At 37.1% G+C, this 25,716-nt stretch overlaps 1 protein-coding gene across 9 annotated transcripts in view; it reads left to right on the forward strand.

Annotated features, from left to right (window-relative positions):
• LOC131068013 (uncharacterized) overlaps positions 1-25,238 on the forward strand; it is a 273,939-nt gene extending 248,701 nt beyond the window's left edge. For 5 of the 9 annotated variants that reach the window (XM_058003211.2, XM_058003210.2, XM_058003215.2 and 2 more), the window contains 4 exons: positions 1,904-1,978; positions 2,350-2,470; positions 22,156-22,298; positions 22,435-22,697. In XM_058003211.2, coding sequence (XP_057859194.2) covers positions 1,904-1,978; positions 2,350-2,470; positions 22,156-22,277 — 318 coding nt within the window. In that variant the 3' untranslated portion in view covers positions 22,278-22,298; positions 22,435-22,697. Of the gene's footprint in view, positions 1-1,903; positions 1,979-2,113; positions 2,323-2,349; positions 2,471-22,155; positions 22,299-22,434; positions 22,698-24,698 lie in introns of those variants that run through there. The other 4 variants (XM_058003209.2, XR_009111897.2, XR_009111896.2 and 1 more) reach the window with 4 other exon arrangements.
• Positions 25,239-25,716: the final 478 nt, after the last annotated feature.

Raw genomic sequence — 25,716 nt, forward strand, 5'->3', positions numbered from 1 at the left:
TTGCATTCCCTTCACGATCTAATAGCTGCCTTACTGCTAGCTGTGCCACTAGGATCTACTACCCAACGAGCACCTCAACTAGCTGCCCCAACACTGTTCTGGCATCATTTACTCATCACTCTTCAATGTTGTCTTGCGATTGGCTGCAATTGTTCTATGTTTGCTTCCCAAACAGCTTAGTAACCTCATCATAGATAGCTTTGTCTATGTTTCCTTTAGTTGTCATACTCGTTCACTACCCATGGGCCGTGAGCCTATTGCTTTTAGAAATTCCTCCTCTCCATCTATATTTTCAATTTTGAAGGTCATCTTTGGAGACTAATGATTTGTTCATATGAAGGTGTTTAGTTTTGAGCAATTTCTTTTGAAATAGACTAGTTTTCTGATTTTTTGTAATAATGTAATTGCTTTCTACTTATAATGCTTGGTTTTCCCAAAAATCACAGTTTCTTAGAGATTTAGTTGTTTCATTCTCATTTTTACAAGTTCAAACACCTATATGTTGATGATGTTTCTATCAGCTTTCTATCATTCTGAGAAACAATCTAAGCATTGATGCATGAGCTTTCTTCTCCATGAGCTTTCTATCATCCTGATGCTGTATCATAGAGTGTGATCTGAAACATTGATGCAAAAAATTGCACACAATCTAAACCAGAAACAACAACAACAACAACCTATAACTTTCTCATGCAAACTCCTATTAACGAGTCATTTTTTCGCAAATGTGGCATTCTTCATGTACTAAACAATGGCACTATTGTTTGATTGTGTCAATATATTATTTATTCACCAGCAATAAATATTTGTTTTCTTCTGAATATTGCCATTTAAATAAACTTTACTCTGAGAATAAAATAAACATCCCTGTATGATAGCCTCTGCAAGTATTCCATTTCCTGAAATTTGTCTTTGAAGAAGACTTTACGAATTTCACCGTTGAAGCCCAAGTGTGAATCCTGCAGTGAATCGATCCATTTATGGAGATTGGGTTGTTGTCCAATCCACCAGACTCAGGGTTTTCATCCTTGAGCTCCCGAAAGCCAAAGCTCTCCCGAATACTCCTGTAAATAATTTTTTCCCATGGGAGGTCAATAGCTTTCCTTCCACCACCTTTTGTAATATTTTGGGCAACCGTTTATTGGAAACTAACAATAATAAATGTTAAATTTAACATTTAAATTATAAAGTGACTTTATTTGTATTTTAATTTTTAACTCCACAATTCACTTTATAATAATTAATTAAATATTAATTTCCTTAAAATAACTTAAGACAAAATAATAGTTTAAGTAATTATTTATTTATTTATTATTATGCTGGCAAAAATGGGACACTGGGATTCATATCTTGATACAGAAGCCCACTGCCATCAATTTACAACATTCACTGATATTTTAGTTTTTTAAAGCCTCCTGTGTTCGTTCTTTATTTATCCTTTTGTATTGGAGGGCACAATATGTGTAGCGAAAATGATGAAAGTGCAATTATCTTTTTGCATATGATTATATTTAGCTTTGATTTTTGTATCATGTCATCTAAACAAGCATCAATTGGCTGCAGGTAAAGGTTGTCTTGCCATCCACCACTTTAGGGTCAGTTTAATAGATCACTTATTATTTTAGCAGTTAGCTTAACGAAGGCTTTCTATATGCCAGAAGAAAGCGTGTAGAGCATACTCTCTAATGGCATGATCATCATTTAATGATTGTCTCTAACCCATATTTACAGCAGGATGAGGGTCGTGGATTTACACTATGGTGCCAAATCGTGGCTCACTGAATTTGACATTTATGAAGTAGTGTATTGTCTATCTAATATTGTTGAGATAGGATGTAACAAGCATTGAGAAAAATGATCCAGTTGTCTTGAATAATGTAAACTTCTTTTTTAACAATTGCAGGTGCTTAATAAAGAGGGCCACATTGGTTTTGAACGCTTAGTGGATTGCTTAAAATATCACAAAGCTGTGATCACTGTAAGTAATTCTTTAAATCTCTTCTGCATTAAATATTTTTCTTGTTAGTAGCCTTAGGATTGGCAGGATTTTTTGTTTCTTTTGTTGATTATTTGCATATATGAATGACAATTCACAATACAAACTTCCTCATAGGAGGCCAACTTAAAGCATATATAGAGTGCTGTGCTATATTTCCTTAAACGACATAGAGGAGCAGCACAATTGTTGCCAATGCCAATCTTATAAATATGTATGCCTTGATTTGATGTAATGTCTATTTGAGAAACAATGTGTAGATTAAGAGGGTCTAAATGTGCCTTGGTTTGATCTGGTGTCTATTTGGGGAAATTTTGTATATTTACTAGAAGCTGACAAGAAAACATGTTTAGTTTGGAGCTTCAGGGAAGAAAATTAAACAAACTCTTGATGGTGCTGGAATTTCAATTCCCTGTGTGGAAGTTACAAGCATGAGGGATGCTGTAAGCACAGCAAAATTTTTTGCAAAACATGGTTTATCTCTTACCCTTAATCTACTTGATTTTTGGATTTATATGTTTTGGCATTGATTCGAGAACTTTTTTCTTGTAGTTGAAAAATTCAAATATAGTTCAGTGAATATTCTAACCTTTTGAAAATGCTAACTATGGTAGATTAGAAATCATTTTCTTTTTCTTTCAAGTTGTGACAATTTAGTTAGTATCTTTTTTTGGTTATTCATCTATAGATTGAATCCAATCATGTTAAGAGTCATTTAATAGGTATCATGAACTTCCTAATATCAAAATTTTGTTTCAGACCCAACTAAAACACAAACTACAAGTATTGCTTGTTAGTCTCCATAATTTTCTTAGGTGATGCATTTCCTTTTCATCTATCTTACATGATATCTGTATATCTTGAATCTTGAATTACACTTCTTTTTTATTTTTTTTCTTAGAAAATGATCAATGGATATTGGAGATAATAGCCTTGATTGTAGCCTTACTTTTGATTGGCAATGGTAGAAGTCAATCATTATATCATTAAAAAATGCATAAAATTTTGAAAATTTTGATTCCATGTGCGATATACCCAAAAACAAAAGTTTACCCAAAACAATGTTTCTTCTTAATTTCCAGGACGAAGACAGATATTTTGAGGATAGAATTTTTTTTAAGTTTTCAGGAAAGTAGTAGTATGGCAAATAATGTAGATTAAAATACAATAAAATTAAAAAATATGTATTTTATAACTTTTTAGTTGCATGATCAACTGCTAATATGATTGAACATTTTAAGGTACTAAAATTTAAATAACAATAACATCTATGAGAATGACCATTAAAAATTGGGATAGACAATAAAGGACAAATGTGAGATCTTAAACATTGAATAACTAATTGTTATATCCTCAATGGTGTTGAGATAATTGTTTCTACTTGTTTCATTGCACCCCATGAAACTCATGTTCAAGAACCCTAGGTTTCAATGGTGTCTCCTAGTTGAGACTTTGGGACCAACTTCTCTCCCATGTTAAAGTAATTTTTAAGGCCCCTCCTTTGATTTTAGTAAATGAAGTATCCATTGAGCAGCTATTATTGCTTTCAATTTGAATATGGATAGCTAGGTGCCTTCACATGATAGAACCTAGAGTCAAGGATAACATGAAGGAATAGTACTCATAGATATTAACATGGAGCAAAAAAATAAAAAAGAAAAATCTTATGGACTTTAGTCTCAAGTTGAGGAAAACTAAGAGGACTCTCACAAATTAGGGCATAAAATAGACTAAGATTTTAAAATTAGGTAGGAAATTGTTGGCAAAATTTGGATTGGTGAGGATGTTGTACCCTCAATTCAAATTCTCTTTTGAATGTAAATGTTCAAGTTCATGGAATTTAAGGGGGAGTGGGTGGAAAATCTTGTCAAAGTTACGCAAAAATGTTGCTTCTTAAAGAGCATCCCTATTCTAGGTTTCTATAAAAATAAAATAAAAAGTTAACTCTTTGAGATAGGTCGGGTCATCCCAAAGAAAGGGTTTTGAAGTGATGGCTTAAGCTTACATAGGATACATCAAGCTAGATTATTTTCTACTTGAATCTTAAGAAAGTGGCAATTTAGGAAGTTCTAGGAGATTATGAACAACTCTCTGTTGTGGGCGAATGCAATGCCTCTAGAATAAGATTTTTGGCCTTCAATGTTTGTAGTCTAATTTAGCTCAAGACTCTCCAATGGAAGAATGTTCTATCTTTCAAGTTTATGTAGGATCTCTCATCTATTATTGTATGGGACTAATGTAGTTCATTTTCCTATCAAAATATGTGGATGCGTTCTATGCCTAGATGCTTCAACAAATATTATTGAAAATTTGTGGTTTAGTAGCAAGTGTTGGGCATTGGCCCTCACAAGCCATGGTTAACTAGGCTCATATGTGATTAGGCCAAACTTTTGTGGTGGAAAGTTGTTGTCAGAGTATCCCAATATAGCTTACTACATTTAACTACATAATTCCATTTCAACTCGTGACAAAGAATTAGAGTTCCATAATAGCTCACACACAATATATCCAAATCTTAGGAGTTTTAAATCAGATAATAGGAATTTGTTATTGTCAAAAGATCACAATTTAGCACTTGGTTCATCAAGCAAAGTTTGTGGCACGATCTTGGGACTTGCAGCATTCATTCCAACATACCACAAGGAAGTATGGAACCAAAGAGACCCACTATTAAAATAACATCAAGATTCTTCAACACCAAATGCTCATCACTAGATTTTGGCCCACCTACACATTTCATAGGAAATCAAGATTTAGCGCACCTTGAAGCCAATGTGGATCATGCCTAAAGCTTGGAGCTAATATATAATCACCTCTAGAATTATTTGGAGGAGAGCCAACTTATCAAGAATTCATCTTAGGAGGGTAGTAGTTAGTGAGCTATTTAGTGATAGTAGTAGAGTGATGGTAGTTCTTATTTTCATATTTTTTCATATAATCTTGTAATAAGCTTGCGTTAGCCTATGAGCCAATATGTAATCTTCACGTGGTAGGCCAATGAGCCATTATAATCATTTTGTTATATTGAGTCAATGAGGTTGCTTTTCTATTTTGTGTCAATTTTCACTATGTTAACTATAATTTGCATGGTCAAACAGTCCTCTAGAATATCCATCTATGACTACATCAAGTGGTATCAGAGTGAGTTTCCAAATCCTTTGGGAGGGTATTCTTAAAAGATATAAGGGTGAACAGATTGCGAAATTGAGGTAGCTTGCAAGTGTTTGTCAATAGAGCGCTGATTGTGAGGCAATTGTAAACTTGTATCTAGATTGCCAATGTAAGGCATGTCTACCAAATTTGAGGATAGATGTCACCAAGAAGAATGCTTGGTATGGCATAATGTTAGAAGAATGGAAGAAATGTTAGACATGATGAGAACAGTGAAAATCCAATTGGATATTGTAGAAGAAGGTAGGAAAAGAGGCCTAAGCCTCCTAGACATGAAGATGAGAGCGATGAGGATGAATTTGGAGCTCAAGTTGTAGATTTGGATGAAGAAACCCTAGAAGAAGAAGAAATAGATCAAATCAAGATGTTAAAAGCCATCTCCAAGATTGGTAAGAAACGTAGGATTGAGATTTCTAACTATGTTGGTGACTTGAATTTTGAGGAATTGATTGATGGGATAAATGATATGAAAAATAATTTGAGTATGAAACTATAGATCTAGAAAGCATGAGGTTTGTGAAAACCAAGTTGAGAGGACATGCTACTATAGGAAGTTCAGTTAGATTGGAATAGGAGAAGAAAGTAAAGAATTATAAAGTGGGATAGAATGGTGACAAATTTGAATATTTAATTCATATCTACCAACTATGAGCTTGAATTGTTGAAGAGATTGCAAAACCTGATGCAAAAGGAAACAACAACTAAGGAGTACATTGAAGAAGTTCATAAGATATTTGTTAGAATTGAACATAGTGAAGCTAGTAAGGAAATGGTGGCATGGTACACTAATGACCTTAGAACAAACATTCAAGAAGAACTGAGTTTATTAAGAATGCCAATACTTGAAGAGTCATATCAGCTTGCACTAAAAGTGGACGAAAAATTGAACAAAAGATTTGAACAGAGAAAAAAGGGTAGAGAAGGTAGATTCTAGAGACAAATCACAATGCGACGAAGGAAGGTCATATGTAGAGAGGAGTAACTAGAGGAGCCCATTCCACAACAATGAAAGGAGCAACTCTCAAGGAAGGAATGCCAAGAGTTTCTATTGCAATGATAGAGGAAGCAATAATACCTATTGCAATGAATGACATTAGAGGAGTGATAGAGGATTTGATAAGAGACCATTCAAGGGAACTTGTATCAAATGTGGAGGAGAAAGACATGAGCATTCAAGTTTTATCAAGGGAATGCTAGCCAAAGGGAAAAAAATATTGCAAGGGAAGCATATGCGAAGGAAGAACCTAATAGATCACCATGTTCAATAGGAAAACCTAAGGATGGTGAATCATTGTTCCAAAGAATCAACCTCGGTGATCATTTGAGTATTAGAAGTATTCCATGTGGTTAAAAAAACTACATTTAAAAAAAATATATATGGAGTTTTGTATTACTAGACGTTTGTGCTCCACCTTATTGACTATCAAAGAAAAAAATAGTTTGGAAATCCAACCTTCAACATTGAACTTTTCTCAAATAAACTCTTTTCTTGTCTCTACTTTGGTCCCCAATTCTTCCAAGCTTGCCCTTGTTACTCTTATGTTGCCAACTAGTGTTGGGGTATGGTTTCTAAATGCAAGCTTATAAGCCTTAGATGGAATTGGTAGATCTTAAACACTTACATTTATCATGCAAGTTCAAAACATCTACTTCTTGGCTCAACAATATAATAATGAAACTTTAAAATAAAGAGAAGCTAAATTGAACTCCTTGTAAGCCGATTAAAGATTCTAGCGTAGCCAACATTTTCCCAATTGTTTTTGTGGTCTTTATGAAATTGTGAGCAAGGGATCTCTTAATGTGTAGCCAATTTCAAATAATAGTTATTTGCTATTCTATTCATACAAGGGTTTGTGAAAGATTGTAGTCAATGGCCTTCTACTTAGTTAGGATATTAACCTACTTCTGAAGATTATTATAGATAATGGCTATGTCTCTTCTATTTGTATTGAGCTTGCCAAATTGCAACTAGTTTGAGTTTTCTATATGGTTGTTTTTTCCTTTGTTTTCTTTTCATGTCCCCTTTCTAGAGTGGGCAGCAGAGACATGTGAGTTAGCCTATTATGGAGTCTTGTAGGCTGGCAATGGTGGATAGAGACTCAGTCAGGATATTCAGTGTTTGGATTTGGTGTTTCAGTTTCTTGTGGGCAAGCAACTCCGAGAGGGGAGGATTGTCATGTCCAGCAGAGACATGTGAGTTAGCCTATTATGGAGTCTTGTAGGCTGGCAATGGTGGATAGAGACTCAGTCAGGATATTCAGTGTTTGGATTTGGTGTTTCTGGCAGTAGTAGACCAGTTTGGAGCAGTTCCTTGATTTTAGGAAGCAGTTCCTACATTTTAGGAGGCAGTTCCTACTTTTTAGGAGGTTGTGACAGCGTCCAGGGTTGGGGTTCCATGAGACCATTCCTTGGTTTCAGTTTCAGGAGATTTGGATGTGTTTCCTAGTTTCTAGGAGCATCCCTAGATTTTAGGGATGGGACTGCTAGTTGATCCATGATTTCCGACATCAGTCACAGACAGGTGATAGGTTCCGTTTCAGGCTTTTGGAGTCATTTGAGCCTTCTGTAGCTATTTGGGTTATATTTTTAATATATTTAAATATTTCCTAAGTTAGCCTTTAATTAATTAAATAAGGCTATGTTTATAGCCATTTTGGAGAAAGAAGGGGTTTTTGGCCTCATCTGGATGCATATGCCCATGTGTTATAGCTCGTTGGAAAGGTCTTGAACTTTTCTAAATGTTTCCCATTTGTCAGGGACCCTTTTGATGAACGGAATTCTTTTATATTAAAAAAGTGGCGTTTTCTCTATACTTGGCGACTAAAAATGAGAAATAAGACTTTATAAGCCTGAGCGTACTTTTCATACACTTTTAGGGTTCGAGCTAGAGGGAAGGAGTTATAAGGAGATGGTAACCTAATTATCATCCATCTTTTACACATTTTCATCTTTGATTTGGAGAATTTGCTCTGGAGAGCGATTCAGCATCTGGGACGAAAACCCCAGGGTCTTGCCTGTCTGGGACGTAGCCCCCAGCACAGTGGTTATTTGGTTCTTGCATTCAGTTTTCAGTGCCTTAGAGTTGGTACGACATCTTTTTTGGAGGATTCAATGGACAGAGTTAGGGTTCAGCGTGGAGATTGGGGTTTCCAGCTTGGCATCACCTAACAGCCGTACGACTGTACTTTGCAGCCATTTCTCTTCCCACGTGGAGCTATGTAAGAGCTTTGGATGTTTGCCGCAGCCTCCTTCTTGATTTCAGTATTCACTCTTCATTCAGGTTGGACTCATTGCTTATTGTAATCTTCCTGGAATTGTTTGGAATCACTATCTGGATAATTATTTGATTTGAATAATCAGAAATCCGCTTGGTACGATTCTGATTTGGTTGTGTATGAACATTTATTTCCAGTACTCTTTTCATGTACTTGTTCTTCAATTATTACTTGCTGAAAAAATATCAAAAACACAAAAATAAACAAACCTTCTGCAACTTCTGTCTATTCTCTAAAACCATCAAAGGAAACACAGGAAAATATAGTTTATTAATTTAAAAACTACAGCAGATCAGCAAGGGGATCCATCAGGGATCTTTCATTTCTATAGGATGAGAAGGTACTTTTTTAGTTTAGGGACAATCTATTATGGAGATTATTGTTAGTAATGAATGTGGTTCTTTTTTGTTTGCACTAGACCTTGTTAAATGGTTGATCTAGGTCTCACAATAGAAAGTTGTATTTTGTGATAGATCTATAGAAGATTTTGTGAGGTTGGATGTATGAAGATCTAAGTTATATCAAGTTGTTTTTCCACTAAGGTAGTTGACTTTAATTCATTCTCTACTATGATAAAGAATGGTAGTATACATTATTATACATGTATGGTTACATTTTGCAATTAGAAGTGTAGAATTATCTTACCACTTTGTAAGGTCTAATAAATCTTTGCTCAAAATTTGCATCTCATGCATAAAGTTCCGCATGTGTTTGTGCTCACGTGTCAACCACAATGAAGAGAGCCTAAACTAGAGGTCTACTTAGACAATTTGGTATTGGATTGGAACTCTCCTTATGCTTGATGTTGAGGTGGAATTGTTGGAGATAGAGTAATCACTTCTAATAGTGCTCTTGTTGAAGCTTGCTTTGTGTGCAAAAGCTAGAGTGGTTTGTGGTCCATATGGAACATTGTTTCTTTTCCTAGTATGTAGCGCTTTCATGGCGTATATGCTTGGGCAATGGCATAAAGTTGTGTCATATGTAGGATATTGGTATACTATTATGATGGTCTTGTGAAAAGTGATTAGATGACCATGTTGAATGAGGATTACTTTAAGTGCATATTCAAAGGTGTTGATCTCTATCTTGAATGACTATTAAAGATCTAGAAGCATCAACATTGGTACAAAACAAAGTTTGCAGTTAATTTCATCGAATGCTCTTTGTTATGCAAGTGACTAATAGAAATTTCCATCTTTGAATTATACTTTGTTGGGATAAGTAGCAAGGCCACGTGGTTTCGTTTGGTTACTTTTATGCTTTATGTTGCCTTGTACAGGACGTTAGATTATTATGTACATGATTTCTGCTACTATTTAGAATTCAAATGTTGTGTGTGTGTGTGTGTGTGTGAGAGAGAGAGAGAGACAGAGAGACAGAGACAGAGACAGAGACAGAGACAGAGAGTGCCTTGTGTTATTTTTAATTTATTTTGAGTGATTGTTTAAAAAGTACATATTTTTAATAATGTTTAGAATTCTTTTTAGTTTGAGGAACTTATTCCATTATGGGTAGGTAGTTATGTACATCTTGGCTTTCTTGGGATGTAAGGGATGCTCCAAGTCTATTGAAAACGTCATAATGACATCTAATTGTACTCCAAATTTTGAACAAAAATGGATCACTAAGTGTGATTTAAAACGTGTTGATGTAAAAAATGTACACAGATGAATCTAGAAGCTCTTAATGTGTAACAACAATGATATTTTCAAACAAATATCTCCATAATATTTGGTAAAATAAAAACCAAATATTCATTTTTATAGTTTTATATTTTAATTTTTCAAGCTAAATTTCTATTTCCATTGAACATTCAATTCTTTGATTTCCAATGATGGAGATGTAAATTTCATTGATTTTTAGCTCTTTAAAATGTTAACAAATATTTAATAGTTTAATTATAGAAAATAACAAATAACAAAATTACTTTTAAAAAGATGTAATTTAAAGTGATGACTTAGACTAATTTAATCAAAACATAATGAGAAAAATGGATATTATGTTAGGGGAGGTGATCTCTTGTAACCTCCAACTAGGTCTAGAATTCGAGTCACCCTTTTCTGTTACATGGATTTTTTTTTATGGTTTGGTCACTTGAATGTCTTTCATTTGACATTATTAGAAATATACAAGTTGCCAATGTTTTTTAATTTATTATAAATTTTATATATAATCTTCTACATTTAAATGCTTTTATCAATTTTATGAAAAAAATTATAAATTTTGTTCTTTTTTTTTTATTGGTAAGGAGTTGAAGCCATAAATGCTTTTTGACTAGAGCTATGAACCAATGAGGCCACATTTTTGAGGGACCTCATCCTCAGAGATGTATTTTCCATTGTGTGTGCATGGCATCTCCGTCTTATCACTATGTTGCATTCACATGGCAACTCACCCTTATATCTCCTCTGCCTCACACAAACATTACCTTATCTCTTTGTCACCGCGTGCAAACGTCACCTTATCTCTCCATCATCTCGTAAAGGTAATTCCTTATCTCTCCATCTTCCATGCATAGGTGTCTATCTCCTTATCACTCCATCCTCGTGCACAAGGGTCACCTCTCCTCCATTGCATGGACCATTATATCTCCTCTGCCTCACGCAAACATTACCTTATCTCTCTGTCACCATGCGCAGACGTCACCTTATCTCTCCATCATCACATAAAGGTAATTCCTTATCTCTGTCTATCTCCTTATCAATCCATCCTCGTGCACAAGGGTCACCTCTCCATCACTACATGCAAGGAACTCCTCTATCCTTATCTCTCTGATGTGGGTAGATCTTGCCAACATGTTTGTGTCTCCACTGTCCGCACATACCGCCATCTCTCCTACTACGTGGAGTGTGGGAGTGCATGTGGGGGGTCGTCCAGAGCCTCCTTCAACCATACTTTGTCCCACAGGGTTTCGAGCCCAAGAGGGCTCACAACAACCATTGTGTTGCGGGGACATCCCTATAAATTTCTATTTTTAATAAAACAATACAATTAATTTAATTATTATGAAGTATATTTTTATGTAAAATAATAATTAACTAAATATTTTTGAATAAGAATCATAATTCTTAAAAATGCCAATAAACGATAAAAAACATAATAATCTTACATAAAACTTAATCCCTAAATTTATATTATAAAATATTTAAAACAATCTTGTAAAAAATGTTCTAAAAAATAAATTAATTAATATTTATAAATTCATATTAAGAATTATTCTAAAAACTTATATTAAAATATTTAAAAAATTAGAAATAATTGAATTCTATCTTTAAAAATATTCTAAATCAATTTGTATTTTAATAATAAATATCATAAAATGATATATATCAATACTATAAATTAGAATATTATATTATATTTATCTATAATAAAATTTTACAATTTACCAATAATTTAAGTGATATATATATTATTTTATAAAATATAACTTGTCCAGTTATATATATCATCAAATTCCAAATCTGCCTACACCTATATGAACTAAGTTAAAAATCTCATTGTAATATTGTTATATATAAAATATTTTTTTTAAGTTAAATATAATTCTTAAAAATTAAAGTATAGCTATCATAATTTTTTCTCAAAAATGTTATTTTATTGTAACTAAATATAACTATAATAAATATAGCTACCAAATGTAATCCCTCAAAATTGAAGTAAATCATATAAAAGAGACCAAAAACACTAATTATAGCTACCATAGATTTTTCTCTAAATTGTTACTTTAATAGAATCCACTTCTAAGTAGGCAATTGCATATAACTTAACTTACTTTTAGCTTAACTTACTTTTAACTAAACTCTTTAGACTATAACAAGTTGCGATGCCGCCTGCTGTTTCCTTAAGGCCGATTGCTGCTATCGTCCAGCCTCTTGTTCGACCGGCTGCTGCTGCCGTCCAGCCTCCTCTTCGCTCGACTGCTGTATGTCATGTCCCCACTCTAGCTCAGTCTAGCAGAGACATGTGAGTCAGCTTATTATGGGGTCTTGTAGGCTGACAGGGTTGGACAGAGACCCGGTATGGTTATTCAGTGTTGGAGACTTGGTATTCTAGCAGTTATTGATCAGTTGGGAGACATTCCTTGTTTTTAGGAGGCAGTTCCTACTTTTTAGGAGGTTTGATCATGCCCAAGGTTGGGTCTCCATGAGATGCCTCTTTGGGTTCAGTTTCAGAGAGATTGGGCTTGTTTCCTAAATTTTAGGAGCATCCCTAGATTTTAGGGATGAGACTACCAGTGAATCCTTGATTTCCGACTTCAGTCACAGACAGGTGACAGGATGATTTTAGGGTTTGTAATGTCAGTTGGGCATTTTATGGCTATTTGGGTTATATTTTTAATATTTCCTAAGTTAGCGTTTAATAATTAAATAAGGCTAAGTTGTTAGCCATTTTGGAGTAATAAGGGGATTTTTGGCCTCATCTGGATGCGCACCCTATTGTGTGATAGCTCGTTGGAAAGATCTTGAAATTCTTTAAATCTTTCTCTTTGGTCTCAGGGCAATTCAGTGAGCGGATTTCTGTCTATGAGGAAAAAGGTCATTTTCTAGTAACATGACCACTTTAAAATAAGAAATTATAACATTTCCACTAGACCATGCCACTTGGAGACAATTAGGGTTCGATTTGCAATTGAGAGGGGTTATAAGGGGATAGGAGCTTCATTCTATCATCATCTTTTGCATATTTGACAACTTGTATGAATTTGCTCTGGAGAGCGATTTCTAGACTGGGACGCAAACCCCAGGATTAGGATTGGCTGGGACGTAGCCCTCAGCAATCTTTGGCACCGGACTTATAAGGCATTGTGTGTGGTGATTAAGGACAGAGGCATCAATTCTCAGTAGGGTTTCAGCGTGGCCTACCATCTTTCCAGTGGAGACGTGGTTCATTGCAGCTGGAGGAATGCCATTTGCAGCAAATACACCACGTGGTGTATAGGGTATTGCTTGTATTCACTTCCAGTGTATGTGGGGTTGGAGAACATTCTTCATCTTCCAGTTTGACTTTGAATTTGTATGAGAGCTTGGGAAATACATTGGATTCATTGTTTGGCTTTGTAATTCAGACAAATCTGCCTGGTACGATTTGCAATAATTCTGACCTTTGCTGTATACCTCATTTATTTCAGTATTGCTTCATATTTGCTGTTATCTATTCCTTCCTATGCTATTAAACAATCAAAAACACAAAAACAAACAACCCTTTCTGCACTTCTGTCTAGTTCTGTAAGAAAAACTTAAATAAACAGGAAAACAAAATTAAAAATAAAAAAATTACAGCAGGTTAACAGCAAAGATCTATCAGGGATCTTTCAGTGGTATCATAGCCATGTATTCTGCCAGCCTGTGGGGTTAATCAGACTTTATTTCTATGCATTCGGGTAGAGCGGATATAAATAGGTATTACACACGCAGAAGAGCTCAGTACGAGCGTGAGTTTGGGATAGAACAGAATCCAGTCATGGCTGAGGAACAGGTGGGCGACAGAAGAAATCAGGATGAGGAAGAGAGAGAGATGATGAGGACTCTTATCACTACTCAGCCCAGGATCGTCCAGGCATTAGATAGGTTACAAGATACCTTGGATCGTTTGGATATGGATGGACACAGAGGTAGGCGTGGTAGGTCACCTTCAGTGGCTGGTAGTCACCGCAGCCATCAGTCCCAATCTTCAGTTGGGAGTTCCCGTCATTCCAGCAGGAGGCACCGCCATCGTACACCTACTACGAATAGGCCATTGCTTCCTCAGTTCATACCAGGTGAACAACCAGCACAAGTGGAACCACCGGAGGTTGGGTTCCAGGAGTCAGTTTTAGCAGCCACAGCTGAGTGGAGAGCTCTACCCCCTGAGGTTAGGGACGTTTTCCCTCTTCCCCAGTATTGTGCACAGCGTAGAGATACAACCAGGTTCAGGGGAGATCGTGGTAATAGACCACACCAGCAGCAGCAGAATTATGATTTGAATAGAGCTACTGGGAAGATTACATTGGCCCCATATAATGGCACAGGAGACACTAGCGCACGAGCGTGGGTCCACAAGCAGGACATATATCTTTCATTGAGGCCCATGCCTGAGCGTGAGGCTATTCAGTTTGCTGTATTGCATTTAGAGGGGATTGCCTATGATTGGTGGCACCATGGATTGGTCACCCAGGATCACACCTTAGTTCACTCCTATACTGAGTTCACTGAGCGTCTCATTGCACGGTTTGACCGTAAGGATATAGAACTTTATTACAGGGAGTTGGCTCACCTTAGACAAACCGGTCATGCAGAAGCCTATATTAATGAGTTCCAACGTATTGCAGTGATGGTACCGGATATGCCCCAGAGACGTAGTGTGATGTTGTTCACTGAGGGCTTGCAGGATAGGCTAAAGGGACTAGTGCGTGCTTTCCAACCAGCAACTCTTAAGGAGGCTATTGAGGTGACATTGAGACTAGATACTGTTCCCACTTCTTATCAGGCAGATAAGAAACCATTTAGAGATTCACGGCCTGCACAGAAGGCCAATACGTCCCAGAACAAAGAAGGGACTTCAGCGAAAACCCCTTGGATGAATCAGGAAACGAGGAATGAATTGAGGAGGAAAAAGTTATGTTTTTCCTGCAAGGAACCTTGGGAACCAGGACACCGTTGCATGGGTAAAGGAAAGGTTCATTTGATTGAGGTGACTTCTGAGTTAGGAGATGAGGAGGTTCTTGATACTGATATTGAGGAGGATACAGAGGATGTTGAGCAGGTTCAGACACAGTTGGAGCTAGACATCCCTGAGCCGTTGGCGTCAGCCAAAGTAGCTATGGCTACTCTCTCCAGTTATCCTAAGTTTCATGCCTTCCGGTTGAAAGGTACACTTAAGGGTAAGCGGGTCACCAGCTTGGTAGACACAGGTGCTACGCATAACTTTATTGATCAGAAATTAGTTGAGAGGCGTGGCTTGCAGTATGAGGAGTTTGGTGGTTTTGGAGTGAAGGTGGCAGATGGTGCAGTTTTGGGTTGCACCAAACGGATTCCACAGCTTAGTATTCAGATGGGGAATTATACTTTGACTGATGATTTTTATGTGCTTCCTATAGAGGATTATGATGTGGTTTTGGGCATGCAGTGGTTACAGGGTATTGGGCGTTACATTATTGATCACCAACGTATGCAGTTGGAGTTTCTGTCTGGAGGGAAGAAAGTGATTTTGAGGGCAGCTTCAGATGGTGGACCTAGGGAAGTGACTTCTCGCAGGATGGAGACTATCCTCAGGCATAATGATGTACTCTGGGCTACGCATTGTTTGGTTAAGTCCAAAACACCCACACCCCAGGATGGCCGTGTGTTTCATGTGGACATTCAGTCAGTGATGGATCGCCATGGTAGAGTATTTGGTGATATACCTCCTGGAGTGCCACCAGATAGAGGTTTTGAGCATGGTATAGAGTTGGAGGAGGGAGCAAAGCCAGTGATTACTACCCCATATCGTCATCCTAGAGCTTATAAGGATGAAATTGAGAAGACAATTCATGAACTATTAGATATGGGTTTCATTCGACCGAGTTCTAGCCCGTTTGCTTCTTCCGTAGTGTTGGTTAAGAAGAAGGATGGGACTCTACGGATGTGTATTGATTATAGAGCCTTGAACAAGAAGACAATAAAAAACAGATATCCTATTCCGCGCATAGATGAGTTGTTGGATGAGTTACATGGGGCTGTCTATTTCTCTAAGATTGATCTTCGTTCAGGCTACCATCAGATTCGTGTACGCGCTGAGGATGTACACAAGACTGCTTTCCGTTGTCACTATGGGCATTATGAGTTCCTGGTAATGCCTTTTGGCCTTATCAATGCACCAGCTACTTTCCAGTCCTGTATGAACCATATCTTCAACAAGCAGTTGAGGAAGTCGGTTCTAGTGTTCTTTGATGATATATTGATTTACAGTTGTACTTGGGAGGATCATCTCAGACATCTTGAGGAGGTACTTGGCATAATGGAGGATCAGTCTCTATTTGCTAAGCTTTCCAAATGTGAGTTTGGATTGAGGGAGGTGTTATATTTGGGACATGTGATCAGTGCTGATGGAGTGAAGGTGCATGAGGAGAAGATTCAGGCAATTCAGAATTGGCCCGTCCCTCAGAACATTACGGAGTTACGTGGATTCCTTGGATTGTGTGCTTATTATAGGAGATTTGTGAAGGGGTTCTCTCAGTTGGCGGCACCTTTGACAGATCTTACAAAAAAGGGGGCCTTCAGATGGACAGAACAAGCGCAAGGGGTCTTTGATAGACTCAAGGAGGTGATGAGCACTTGTCCTGTCTTGGCACTACCTGATTTCTCGCAGCCCTTTGTTCTAGAGTGTGATGCCTCAGGATTTGGTATAGGAGCCGTGTTGATGCAGAACAAACATCCCATTGCCTATGAGAGCAGAAAGTTGCAAAATAATGAGAGGTTGTACTCTACCTACGACAAGGAAATGTTGGCTATCATGCATGCGTTAGCCAAATTCAGACAGTATCTTGTTGGCAGCAAATTTGTGGTAAGAACTGATCACAACAGTCTGAAATACTTCCTAAATCAAACAGAGCTTAATGATAGACAACAAAAATGGATTAGCAAAATTCAGGCTTATGACTTCGATATCGAATTCATAAAGGGGAAGAATAATACTGTGGCTGATGCACTCTCTAGGAAACCTTCATTGGCTGCCCTTTGCTCATTGAGCGAGATTTCAGCAGATTGGAAGGCTCAACTCTTAGTTGAGTATTCCAAGGATCAGCATGCTTGTGAGATCATGGATGGTTTGATAGTGGATGACAGATATAGTGTGGTAGATGATATTATCTACTACAAGGGTAGGGTTTATCTTGTTCCGAGTTCTCAGTTGAAGGAACAAATTTTGCATGCTCTCCATGATACTCCTACAGCAGGACATCCAGGATATGGTAAGACTTACAGGGCGGTTCGTGAGAGATTCTCTTGGAAGGGTCTCAAAGATGATGTTTTACGCCATGTCCGTGAGTGTATGACCTGTCAGCAGAACAAGTCGGAGCATACCTACCCAGCGGGGTTGTTGCAACCCTTACCTATACCGGAACAGAAGTGGACAGGAATCTCAATGGATTTCATTACAGGTCTTCCTCGGGTTCAGGGGAAAGATTGTATTTATGTTGTTGTGGATAGGCTAACAAAATATGCCCACTTCTTTCCCATTGCACTGGATTTCACAGCATCACAGGTGGCTGAGTTATTTTTCAGGGAGGTATTTAGACTCCATGGTCTTCCCAAGACCATTGTGAGTGACAGGGACAGCAGGTTCATGAGTTCCTTTTGGCAGGAACTTTTCAGGCTTACAGGCACTGAGTTGACACCTAGTACTAGTTACCACCCTCAAACTGATGGACAGACCGAGATAGTCAACAAGTGGGTTGAGGGATATTTGCGTAACTATGTGTTAGGGCAACAAAAAGCATGGGTACGTTGGTTGTATTTGGGCGAGTATTGTTATAATACCACTCACCATATGTCCATTGGCATGACGCCTTTCAGAGCTCTCTATGGATATGAGGCATTATCTTTCACTGATTTGGCAATTAGTGATAGTAGAGTTCCTTTGGCTCAGGATTGGTTACAGGAGAACCAGGATGTCATGAGATCTCTCAGGGAGAATTTACAGCAGGCCCAAAATCAGCAAAAGATGTACGCAGACAGGCACAGGATTGAGAGAGCATTTGAGGTGGATGATATGGTCTTTCTGCGCTTACAACCATATCGGCAGAGCACCCTAAAAAGGGGGGGAGCTGAGAAGCTCAAACCACGTTTTTATGGTCCATACAGGGTACTCAGGCGAGTGGGAGAGGTTGCATATGAGGTTGAGTTACCACCTGGCAGCAGGATTCATAATGTATTTCATGTATCTTGCTTGAAAAAGGCCCTTGGACAGCATATTACAGTTTCACCCGAGTTACCTCCTATGGATGAGGAGGGTAAATTGATTTTGGTTCCTGATGAGATTCTTGAGGTGAGGGAACGACGGCTGAGAAGCCGGGTGATTCGAGAGTATTTGGTTCGATGGAGAGATCTTCCCATAGAGGATGCCACTTGGGAAGGTGAGAGCATTTTACAGCATCCAGCATTACAGTTGCTTGTGGGCAAGCATCTCCGAGAGGGGAGGACTGTCATGTCCCCACTCTAGCTCAGTCTAGCAGAGACATGTGAGTCAGCTTATTATGGGGTCTTGTAGGCTGACAGGGTTGGACAGAGACCCGGTATGGTTATTCAGTGTTGGAGACTTGGTATTCTAGCAGTTATTGATCAGTTGGGAGACATTCCTTGTTTTTAGGAGGCAGTTCCTACTTTTTAGGAGGTTTGATCATGCCCAAGGTTGGGTCTCCATGAGATGCCTCTTTGGGTTCAGTTTCAGAGAGATTGGGCTTGTTTCCTAAATTTTAGGAGCATCCCTAGATTTTAGGGATGAGACTACCAGTGAATCCTTGATTTCCGACTTCAGTCACAGACAGGTGACAGGATGATTTTAGGGTTTGTAATGTCAGTTGGGCATTTTATGGCTATTTGGGTTATATTTTTAATATTTCCTAAGTTAGCGTTTAATAATTAAATAAGGCTAAGTTGTTAGCCATTTTGGAGTAATAAGGGGATTTTTGGCCTCATCTGGATGCGCACCCTATTGTGTGATAGCTCGTTGGAAAGATCTTGAAATTCTTTAAATCTTTCTCTTTGGTCTCAGGGCAATTCAGTGAGCGGATTTCTGTCTATGAGGAAAAAGGTCATTTTCTAGTAACATGACCACTTTAAAATAAGAAATTATAACATTTCCACTAGACCATGCCACTTGGAGACAATTAGGGTTCGATTTGCAATTGAGAGGGGTTATAAGGGGATAGGAGCTTCATTCTATCATCATCTTTTGCATATTTGACAACTTGTATGAATTTGCTCTGGAGAGCGATTTCTAGATTGGGACGCAAACCCCAGGATTAGGATTGGCTGGGACGTAGCCCTCAGCAATCTTTGGCACCGGACTTATAAGGCATTGTGTGTGGTGATTAAGGACAGAGGCATCAATTCTCAGTAGGGTTTCAGCGTGGCCTACCATCTTTCCAGTGGAGACGTGGTTCATTGCAGCTGGAGGAATGCCATTTGCAGCAAATACACCACGTGGTGTATAGGGTATTGCTTGTATTCACTTCCAGTGTATGTGGGGTTGGAGAACATTCTTCATCTTCCAGTTTGACTTTGAATTTGTATGAGAGCTTGGGAAATACATTGGATTCATTGTTTGGCTTTGTAATTCAGACAAATCTGCCTGGTACGATTTGCAATAATTCTGACCTTTGCTGTATACCTCATTTATTTCAGTATTGCTTCATATTTGCTGTTATCTATTCCTTCCTATGCTATTAAACAATCAAAAACACAAAAACAAACAACCCTTTCTGCACTTCTGTCTAGTTCTGTAAGAAAAACTTAAATAAACAGGAAAACAAAATTAAAAATAAAAAAATTACAGCAGGTTAACAGCAAAGATCTATCAGGGATCTTTCACTGTATCCCCTGGTGTGGTTGTTGTGTGTGCTACGAATGGGGCCTCTGAGGTTTATGTTCGTGCCTTGGCGGGGGGTCTGGGGGGTTCTTCGCCTCTCGCCTCGGTTGCTCGAATACAATCTTCCGTGCGAGCATTACCCTCTTCGGGGGTGAGTGTTGGGTCTACTCCGCCTCCTGGGGGTACCCTTGCTGGTGTGAAGCTAAAGGTTGCTCTTGTGGTTGTTCCTTGCAGGCCCAAGATCGATCATGTACCTGTTGACAATAGGGAGGACGGCGATCCAGTGCATCTAGCGCCCTCTGATACAGATCGGGCTGCTCGTGGCTTGAGGCCTGTGGCTTTTTTTGTGTGCAAACCCTTGGCTTTCAGGGTGTCTACTGATACTGAAAAGGAGATCATCCACAACTCCTCAGTGTTTGAATCTCATGGTCTGATTTGCAAGTTTCGGGGCTTTTGGCCAAGCCTTCCTCAGTTGCACACTTGGATTTCCCATAGCTGGGAACCGATCTTAAAAGGTTCAGTTAACATTTTTCCTTCAGCCTAGGGTTTTTTCATTGCTAAATTTGAACATGCAGAAGATAGATCGAAAATTTTATGTATTAATCCTTTCAACTGGGAGGACAAATTTGTTTTGATTGTTAAACCCTGGTTCTTGGGTTTTAACCCATCTACTGATTCATTTAATGAGATTCCTATTTGGGTTAGGCTCCCTAACCTTCCCATACATCTATGGACGGACTCTCTACTAGAGGAAGTGGGGGAGGCTTTAGGCGAATTCCTAATGATTGATAAGGATTCTTACCAAATTTATCATTCTACTTATGCTCGGATTTTGGTTAACATTGATGTTTCTAAAGGGCTTCCAACTGAGATAGAGATTGAATCTTCCTTGGGATCTTGGGTCCAACCGCTCGACTTTGAGGGTATCCCCTTTAGATGTCGAAAGTGCTTCCAGACTGGACATGTTGCTGCACGGTGTGAAACAGATAAAAGGAAAAAAAGATCTGCTTCTTGGTGGAAGGGTGTCTCCTCTGAACACTATTTTGTTAAAAAGAAAAGCTTCTCCCAGGTGGTTGCGCAGGTTCCTCAGGGTGATGGTATTGGGCCTCTGTTTCTGGTGTAGCTTTGCCTCAGGAGTGTGTGGATGCTTGCAGTGGCATCCCGACTGATTGTTTGAAAAACTCTGGATCTTCTTCTTCGATGGATAGCCTTCCCGCTTCCCAGATTACTACTGGATCTTTGTCTGATTCTCCGATTTCTGCTGTCCCTGCCTCTCTGGATGTTGACTCTGTTCCTCCTAGTGATGGGAGGTCCTCTATTCTGGACCCATCCTCTTGGCAAAAGGCTACTGCCAGGGTTGAGGAGGGATGGATTACTGTTAAAAGTAAAAAATCTAAATTGTCCCAGTCCTCTTTTGATATGACCCTTCGATCCCACAAGGGTAGGTCAAATTCTTGATCCGTCCTAGTTGGGTTGGGGCTGCTGGTCTTTTGCAGCCTGCTGGTTTTTGTTGGGGGTCCTTCTTGTGTTGTTCCCCATCTTTTGTTTGGCTGTGCCGAGTCTCATTTGTGTTCTATTTCTTTGAGTGGACTTTCAAGTTTATCTTTCGGTTTGGGTTGCAGGTCCTTCTAAAACCTGTCTTGTATAGGGTTTCTGGTCCCTTAAAAACTTGTTTTCCTTAATCCATAACTTACTTTTAACTAAGATACTAATTATAGCTACTATAGATTTTTCTCTAAATTGTTACTTTAATAGAATCCACTTTTAAGTAGGCAATTGCATATAACTTAACTTGCTTTTAACGAGGATGGGAAAAGCTCCAGTATTGTTAATGGCAAGCAATATGTTTAAAGTAATTAAAATGATTACCCTTTTAACTTTTGTAATCACCTAAGTCTTGAATGTCATTTAAGAGATCTCAAATAAGCAATATGAATGAGGCCCTCCTAAAAGCACCATGACCATTTGATTGACTTGGCTCTTGGGACTCGCAATGAAAATAAGTAAAATTTCATTCTGTTCATGGCAAAAATAAACACTGTAGTATGAAATGGACCATTTTTATACATATCTGAAATTTATGGATATTATGTTGTTTTCAGTCATTTGAACCTGCTTAGATAAATTTATTCTCAAATGCCTTACTCTTTTGTTTGTGGTGATCAGGAGATGCCATCTTGTTGAGTCCAGGGTGTGCCAGTTTTGATGAATTTGAAAATTTTGAGCATAGAGGAAAAGTATTTCAAGAGCTGGCAACTTCTTTTTTGGGATCTCAACAGGAGCATTGAAACAATGGGCATATAATAATGGTATAAATGCTTTGCTTTGTTTATTTCATTTTCTTCACTACAAATTGTATGTCATCAATATAAGAGAAGGCAAGAGGAAACTTTTGGCATTCCAATTTCCCTGCAACTAAGGAATTTCGTTGCAATTAATGGACAGGTTAAATTGATGATGCAGCTAGAATGCATTTTTTATTTTCAATCAAAGTTTCGTCTTGTTTATTGTATGAAGAAAAATAGACAATTTAGTTGTCTCTACAGATTTTTTTTTCAATCTATAATATAAGAGATTCATTTGCACTGATACAATCAATGTTCTGGATACGAAATGATATTGTATAAAATACTGTCATATGGTTGAATAACAAAGTTGGAAATTCATTGCTAAATAAAGAGTTCCATCCTTGGACCATATTCCAAACACAGAGAGAGTTTGCAATGAAACTTACGGAAAATGATGTGTTCCGTCATAGGAAAAGCTGATTTTAATTGTCATGTAGATAGATAGATAGGAAGAATCTTTAATGTTCAAAACTAAAGAGTTTATGGGACAATCAGTCTTGATATAATGATGATCTACATTTCAGTCCACTTCTTATCAAATGTCTTTGTAATGTAAATATTCACTCAGAGTTATGTTAGCTCTTAAAGCATTTGTTGAAATGATGAACCAAATAATATGTTTTTAGTAAATGTTAAATTGATGCTAAATGTTAAATAAATGTGTATTATTTGATGAAAAAGTTTGTTTATTTTAATTAATATAAAATACAAATTAGTTATTAAAAAGTAAAAATAGTTTGAAATTTGATTAAGTCAAATATGATATCACATCAGTATGTTTTTTGGTTGAGGTGTCCAAAATTATTCTGAAAAAAGTAAGATCAATAGCTGTGCACTAAGTCATGTCAGTGCACTAATGTGACAGCATTGCAGGATTAATTTTTGAAATTTAGATGAATCATTTTAAAGATAAATAGGGACATAACACTTCCAATACACCAATTTAAAATTCATTACCATTAAATTTTTTTCAAATGGCACGGTAGGCTTGGTGCAAGACACTATATTTTAAATGCACGCCATTGTTGCTCTCCAACACACGAAAACTAGTGCAGATAATCTCAAACTTATTTTATATTCTTTAATCCAGTGTACAAGAAAGTCCCTGTTCTGATTCATAATGGGAGATCTATCTGTGAATCTTGTTTGATAATTCAATACATAGATGAGGCATGGCCTACGGAGCTCCAAGACCCACATGATCGGTATCTTCTGCGTTTCTGATCGGACTTCATTGATAAAAAGGTCAGAAAATATTTATTACAAACCGATGAACTCACAAAAACAGCATGTATGAGTCATCATGAGGATTGAATTTCATTTCAGAGATTCTTAGATATGTCCTTTACTATTAGATTCGTTGTAATGTTCTTTATCAAAGATTACAAATTTGTGATATTTATTCAGATTAACAAATCAGTGCACAATACTCTGAAGTTGATCATTTGGGAATTCCCTGGAAATATTGTGCAAATCTGTTGAATTAGAGGGTTTAGTTCCTAACTCAACAACAATATCAAGACCTCATCCCTAGCTTGTCAAGGGCATGAAAGGATAATTGTCCTTTCAACTTTTAGTCTATTTTAGAGAGTTTTCATCCTCAACCAAAATTTGGATCCAAATTCAACAATACGAAGAACCTCATTCCTAGCTTGTCAAGGGCATGAAAGGATTACTATCCTTCCAATCATTAGTCCACCTTGAAGGGCTTTTGTCCTCCTTGGCCGAGATTTGGATCCAAATTTAGTAAGAGCACGAAAGATTACCAACCTTCCAATTCTCATGAGCCCACAAGGGATTTTGTTCTTTTGATTTGAAAATACTACCTAAAATTTGAAACCAATAACTAGATGTATTTGCTAGACTATTGTTGATTAATATTTCTTGATGGATTGACAATGTCTATCTTGATTAATACTTGAATGTTTTATAAATAATTGCTACTTGGATTGATTTTGTGAATTATATTTATTGCTAAGTGTATTTCTGAATTGTTGCTTTGAACTATGATCCTTAAGGCTCCAAATTCTAATCAATGGCAGCAACTTCTTCATGAACTTAGTCACTATGACTTCATTGATTTAGTTTATTTAGACCCTTTTTTTAATGATTTCACCCCCCAAAAAGAGTCTTTTTTATGTTATTTTATCATGATACTACTCTCAAAGAATTACTTTTATTTGACAAAAAAAAAAACTATTTTCTATCCCAAAGACATTTATATCTATATAATTTACATAAAATCTTTTTAAAATTCAGATAGACTACATACACACATAATTATAAACATAGAATTTAATACACTATGAAATCTCTTTGTATGGAGGATTCTAACACTAGAGTGTTCACTTGGTGTTGCAGTTCATGGAGATAATGAGGGAAGCTTTCAACCATAAGTTTAAGAGTGAAGAATTGAAGGAAAGACTTACGAAAAAAAGTGCAAGAGGATTATATTGAAATGGGATTGGCTCTAGAGCGAGGGTTGGAAGAGCTAGAGAAGAGAGGGTTTATATACCAAGAAGGAAACCTCAATTGCATGGATGTGTTTTTTGCCCCATCTATTCCATGGTTTACCCCCACTAAAGAGCTATTCAGATTCAATTTACTTGAGAGAGAGAAGTGTCCATGCTTGCACAAATGGATTCAAAGTTTGCTCACAAATGAATTGGTGAAGTTGACACTTCAAGATGGTGGTAAATTGATATAGTATGTCAAAACCATGTGGTGTTAGGTGCATCAATTCAAATATCTTTATATGATAATGTAACTCCTTCCACTGTGTTTCTTATCCGTCGGCATTAGTCTATCTAAAATCCATTCTCGGCCATAGATCTATCTATTCTCATCAATACACAATTTTTATGCTAGGTCCTCTTAGTATTTGATACTTAATGTTTTCAATTAATTGTACTTCAAATATTGTTTTACTAGATACCAAATTAATTAACTTCTCTAACATCATTTAGTTTAATATTTCTTAGAATGTTCGATGTAGGAATGTGACTTGAATTTGCAAACTCTATAATTCAACTTCTAAAATTTATGTTAATAATTATCACATATTTGTTAGTATCTACATCTTATTTTAATTTATTTAATTTTTAATTTTTATTTACAAATTATACATTTTTTTTAATTATATGGTATTAATATTGGCTCTGATAGTATAGAATAAAATTTAATCTTACTTTGAAGGCAAAGTTGAAGGATTGATATTCCCCCTTTTCTTTCATACATGTTTTAAAAAAAGAAACGTTGGTTGTGAATCAAGTTTGAAACATCCATCTTGATATATGGTGAAATTGCTTTATGATTGCATGCAATTTTTATTATTATTTGTGATTGTGATTTTTTTTAATGTGTTCATAAATGATCCTCT

This window comes from Cryptomeria japonica, chromosome 4 (assembly GCF_030272615.1).
Source record: "Cryptomeria japonica chromosome 4, Sugi_1.0, whole genome shotgun sequence".
In the NCBI taxonomy this organism is placed as follows: Eukaryota; Viridiplantae; Streptophyta; class Pinopsida; order Cupressales; family Cupressaceae; genus Cryptomeria; species Cryptomeria japonica.